Source organism: Etheostoma cragini, chromosome 1 (assembly GCF_013103735.1).
Source record: "Etheostoma cragini isolate CJK2018 chromosome 1, CSU_Ecrag_1.0, whole genome shotgun sequence".
Taxonomy (NCBI): domain Eukaryota; kingdom Metazoa; phylum Chordata; class Actinopteri; order Perciformes; family Percidae; genus Etheostoma; species Etheostoma cragini.
This window is the reverse complement of record NC_048407.1, coordinates 4,786,643-4,792,642: the sequence shown is the minus strand read 5'-3', so window position 1 is coordinate 4,792,642 and position 6,000 is coordinate 4,786,643. Positions and strand designations below refer to the sequence as shown.

Here is a 6,000-nt window from a genome sequence, read left to right as displayed (position 1 = left end):
TTTGCTTGGCCCAGAGAGTTTGAGACCTCAAACTTCACCACAGCCAGAGATGTATTTTTCTTTTTGGGATTTCTTAACCCAAAACTGGCACTGACAGTGGAGATAAGACCAAGGCTCACCCACAGATCCCCAAGGAGAGATTTAGTTGTTTCACAATATAACTGGGCTTTAAAATGATACACCAAAGGAAAATACAAACAGGAACTATATATAGTGCCTATGATTATAAATCTACGAACTGGTGATGTATAATAATATGAATGTTTTTTTTTTTTTATTTGGGCCTTTATTTGAAAGAACTGCTTCGACATGAAAGGGGGGGATGACATGCAGCAAAGAGCATCAGGTTGGAAGTGAACCTGCAGCTGCTGCGCGGGGACTGAGACTCTAAAAATGGCCACACGCTCTACCATGTGAGCTAGCCAGGTGGCCAATATGTGCAATTTCTAATAATAAAAAGCAAGTGCATGTACAGATATTAAGTTCATGCTTATTGGGAAGAAATATTTTGCTTAAGGAAGGTGGGAAATTTTGAGGTGATGGGAGAGGGTGAGGTGTGCCGTGTTGGTCATTTAAAGCCTTTCACTGTACACTTGTCATGTGAAAATGACAAAACACAGAGGAACAAGGAACCTAGCTGCAAGCTGCATTCATTGATTTTTGGCCACTTGGGGACAGCACAGTAACCTGTAAACACTGCATCGATATATTTTATACATATATACTATAGATAAAAGTCATGGACATTGCCTTCCTACACGTCTAGCAGACCCAAAGCAACCCTATCATTCATTTGGAATCATGTTATCATGTTAATCATGTGTTTTTTTTGGTCTCCTGAGGGAGATGTGTGTCTCTTTAGCTGTTAAATGCTCCACGGTGCTTCTCATGAATATAGGAACCTATGCTTAAGTTGACTAAAAAGAGGAATAAAAAAAAAATAATAATCTTCTTGGAATTTGATATTAATGCCTTAATTAAAAATGAGGAAAAATCCAACCTTTAGGGTTACCAATTTTCTTTGTGAAAGAATAATGTATTGTGAAAAAATAAAAGTTCTTACTTAAAATACAGGGGGCATAAGTAAACATACCCCTATTTTAAATTCCAATAGATAATTAAAATAGCCCCACATCATCACATACCCTTCACCATACCTAGAGACATGCATGGTTTTATGTCAGTCAGCCTAATAGCTGGTTTGCATTGAGGGATGAGTTTATGGAAAGTTCCCCGTGCCATGCAAACTGATTTTCTTCTGATACTAACGGAGCTCCATGTCTTCCTGTTGCTGTGTTCCTGTCTCCAGGCTGATCACTGACTAGAAGAGGATGATGCTCTCCTGAATCCCACCCCCAAACTACCCCCCCACCCCTACCCCCACCCCTCTTCATCCACCATACCACCACCTCCATCATGAACCACACCCCCAGCCCCCACCTGTCGGACGGCGGTAAGTCGGCCGGAGGCGGCCTGCTGTGCAGCCTGGGCCTGGGATCCGACAGGGGGATCCGCTCCCCGGACAGCTTCACCCACACCCCCAGCCCCACCGGAGAAACGCCCAGCTCCAGCCCCCCGCTGCTGCTGTCCCCCGGGCTGGGAGGCTTTGGCCTGGGGTCTCTGGGGGCCATGGGCGAGGGAGCCGGGGCCGACTGGGAGAGTAGGGAGGAGCTGAGGCTCCGGGAACTGGAGGAGGCTCGGGCCAGAGCCGCCCAGATGGAAAAGACGATGAGGTGGTGGTCAGACTGCACCGCCAACTGGAGAGAGAAGTGGAGCAAGGTGGGGGATTCTAGCTGAGAAAATAGATTGTGAAAATTACTTCATATAATGTCAAATATTTTGAAATCAAAGTTTAAGGCCTTTTAAAAGGTCTAAATTTCACTGAAGTATTTTTTTCTTCATTTATTCAGCATGTCTTCATTTTCCTACTTCCATGTAAGACTAATGCTCATTTCTTTTGCTGTATGAGGAGTACAAATGACAATGGCAACATGCAATTTGTATTGCAGCCAATCAGCTTTTGTGTAATTGGGGCAAGTCAATTCCTGATTGTACCTGATTGTACCACATTTTATTCCTCAGCTATGGGGAGATGCAAGTTTAGTGATACTGGGCTTGAAAAAACTGAAGTTAGGGCTTAGGGGACAACTAAGGTCTATGTAAAAGAGACTTCAGATACTGTATTAGGGACCACTAAGGTCTATATTAAAGCGTCCAAAGAGCACCATGTCATGCGACCTTTTAACAAAGATACAAAATAAACTAAAACTCAATAAACTCATATTAGATTAAAGCCAAAATTAGATAATGTTTAAATGAAACTAAATGTGTTATAACGAGAGAAACGAAAAGGCTCGTGGCGGATTAATTTGTCCTGTGTCGTCTGTGTTGTTGGCAGGTCCGCGCCGAGCGTAACCGTGCACGTGACGAGGTCCGACAGCTGAGGCAGCGGTTGGACACCCTCACCAAGGAGCTGACCAGTGTTCGGCGCGAGCGGCAGGAACTGGCCTCCGAGAACGAGGCGCTACGCCTGGAGACACTGCGTCTCCACGGCGACCCTACCGCCGACGCTCCTCCTCCGTCTACCACTTCTCCGTCCTCGTCCGTGGCACACAGCGGTGCTTCCTTCTCCTCCTCTCCATCCATGCCTCCCTCCTCCCCCGCCTCCTCCTCTCAGGTCCACGCTGACGGGAAGCTGGACGGGGTGGACCGGGTGGGGGAGGGACCCCCAGGGTCTCCAGAGCCAGAGCCCGTGAGGGACGTGGACTTGGACAGAAAAAAAATGGGTCAACAAAAGGTGAGTCTGCACTGTACATTTCTTTTTGTTCACCTAGTGTCATGGCGATTCAATGTTTTTTTCAATGTTTTTGAAGCTAAAGGTTGATCAATAAAATGATTGACAGGCGACTCAATAATGAAAAAGTTGCTCCTCTAGATACTATGAAGAGCAGGTTCAGCTGCCTTTTTTTATTTTTTTTGTTTGATATACTGGGCAATATATCTATTATATCATTATATGAGGCTAGATATCCTCATGAATCTTGATATAACACAAGTCTTGTCTTTTCCAGGTTTTCAGGCTGCATTACTGTAAAGTGATGTCATCTTATGAACTTACAGACTTACTAACTCTTGTCTTATTTATCCTTGATTACTTAGGCATTGAATCCACATTACTGGTGATTATTTATCAAAACTGTCCTTGTGTGAGTATTTTTTGACCAATAGTCAACTCTACAACATCTCCGCAATATCAATATTGGTGTATTTCATCCAAAATATCATGACTTTTTTTTTCTTTCATATGGCACAGCTCTAGTTTGAATGTTTATTAGGCTAATGTAAAGGAGCATGGTGGTTGTGTTCTGTGCTGCTGACTTTTGCATATTATCAGTCTGTTCATGCTATCTTCTGTTGCTACGGTGTATGGACAATGTGACCCAAGCATCAGTGGATGTAGGCCAGACTGGCTGCTGGTAGATCACTCACCAACAGAGAGTGTGTGTGTGTGTGTGTGTGGTGGTGGTGGGGGGGGATGTCCTATTTAAGAGACACTATCCAGGTACACACACACTTTCTCATCATGCATGCTTCTCCCTGAGGGCTCAGTGATGCTGTAGTACTTCTTCTCTGTCAGTTCCATCCTGAACCTAAAGCCTCTGGTGCTTTCTGAACACAGAGCTGACCTGCTGCTTTGCTTAGCCTCCTTTCTACTGACACACTAGACACTCGTGAGAAGATTTTTAGCTGGTATGGGATGTTAGCATAATAGCATTAAGCACCATCATGGGTCATGTTTCAGTCTTAAACCACTCTAAAAATGCTCTGGGGAGGCCTTTTTATTCTGAAGCCACAGAGAGCCAAAGTCAAGCAGGAACTTCTGGAACTCAAATTACTGAAAGTCCAGCCCTACAACATACCTTACTCAACAGTATCTTGTGTGGTTCCCTCACGTCACATTTAAAAAAAAGAAGTTATATCATTACCTTCGTCGTATTTTGCTTTTTAGTAGTCTCTAAGGCACAGCATTTCCCACCAACCCGGGAATATTGTGGATTAGTCTTATACTGCCAGCTCTATCTCCTCAGCGTTGTGCAGGAGGGTCCGGCTAAACCACATATATATTCTGGGAGAGGAGAAAAAGAAACGCCTTGAGTTGTTTGCCCTTCTTTAAACCAATCAGAATTGTCTTAGCCTGTGCTAAGCTTCCAGGCGTTGGCTCCACATAATGGTCTCAGGAAGGCAGTTGTTGTGAAGTTAACTGTTAACTGGGCTATTTAACCCTTGTGTTGTCTTCCCGTTGATCATGCAACCTTTAGTTTTTACGGGTCAAAATTGTTATTTAAAACCTAAAGACCCTTTCACCCCTTTCCCGTTTTTTTTGTCACTTTTTCTAATGTTTTGAATGATTACTTTCTGTGCTTTTCATTACATTTTTGTCACGTTCATTTATAAAAAAAAAAAAAAAAAAAAAAGAATTCTTAAATGTCATAAAATTAAAAAACACCCAAATTAAATAATCGTAGTGAACTGATCATTTATGTTACTTGTGAAGGATGTTGTATGGAACCATTCACGTTACCTTTATGGACAATTTGTTTGAAAGAAACCCAAATTTCTGATATAGACACTTTTTAAAAATGGGTCAAATTTGACCCGAAGACAACAGGAAGGTTAAATTAGCTTACCAGTGTATCCCCATGTGTACGTTCATATCAATTCCACCAATCAGTCCCAAAAAGTCCCAGTTAGAGAGGAAATGCCGTGAACATATTCTATGTAAATCTTCACAATCATTCCCTGAAAGAGCCAAGTAGGCCTGTCTTGTTGCATCATGCAAATTTTCCTCAAAACTTGACATTTTTAGCGTGTAGCTTCCTAGCTCAAAGGTTGTTGTTGTTGTTGTTGTCGTTGTTTGCCGTAGCAAACAGAGTTTTAGATCAGCAACACACAGAGAACAGAAGGTGAGGGGCATCATGCGCCAAATGTCAGTCTTTATCCTGGAAATCCGTTGATCCGTTGTGAGTTAGAACTACAACTGTTGGGTCCTTGTAAATTATGTGGTCTAGTTTGGTCTAGACCTACTCTATCTGTAAAGTGTCTTGAGATAACTATTGTTATGAATTGATACCATAAATAAAATTCAATTGAATTGAACATCAGCAACTTGATGGATAGCCTCAAATTAGTTTTGTCCTTTAATGTCCTCCTAACAGCTGGTGGGGGCCTGTCCCTTTGGTCAGGTGTAAATCATTTGGGATCCCATTTTGTTTTTGATAATTGCTTTTAAGCGTCACTGCCACTGGCAAGGGCTTGATGTCCCCCCCTCACTCTATCTTTTCAAATTACACTTTTGTCCGCCCCGCTTTTCCAGTCTCAGTGCACTCCATGCAATAAATGTCAGCGGCTACATACAGGCCATCCTAACATCTGATTGGTAGTGCTTGCTGGAAGCAGACACTCCGGAGAGCAGTACATAAACTGCTGTTCCCTTCACTAAATATTTTTTGGGGTGAAATCAAAGTTTGACCCCTACTCCTATAGCCACAAAAAAGCCATTATAGTGCATAGTATAATGCTGTCCTATTAAACAGCTGGCACTCTCCATGTACTGAAAGTGAATTCCTACTCTGCAGGTACACTGATTTGTCATCACACCACATGCTGCTTTCACATCACCAAATGGCGATATGATAGGGTTGTGCGGTGGGGGGACTATGACTGAAAAAAAAATATGTAAAGATATTTTTTGGGCATTTTCAGCCTTTATTTTTCACAGCATAGCTGAAGATCTGAAAGGGGAGAGGGAGAATGATATGCGGGTCGGAGTCGAGTAAACCTCTATAAATGGACGGCCTCTCTACATACTGAGCTGTCAGGGCACCCAAAACGGCCCATTTGTGTGACGTCCTGTTGTGTTATATAACCCCCAATGTAGCACAATTGGACTTTATGTTTCACAATTACTTTTTTCCGTCAAATCTTTTATAGATCGCTCTT

At 42.8% G+C, this 6,000-nt stretch overlaps 1 protein-coding gene across 1 annotated transcript in view; it reads left to right on the top strand.

Moving 5' to 3' along the window:
* Positions 1-6,000, top strand: part of ccdc102a (coiled-coil domain containing 102A) — a 64,134-nt gene that overhangs the window by 35,187 nt on the left and 22,947 nt on the right. The window contains exons 3-4 of the mRNA XM_034867829.1: positions 1,310-1,779; positions 2,399-2,797. Of these exons, the coding sequence (XP_034723720.1) occupies positions 1,417-1,779; positions 2,399-2,797 (762 nt within the window). The 5' untranslated portion in view covers positions 1,310-1,416. The remainder of the gene's footprint in view (positions 1-1,309; positions 1,780-2,398; positions 2,798-6,000) is intronic.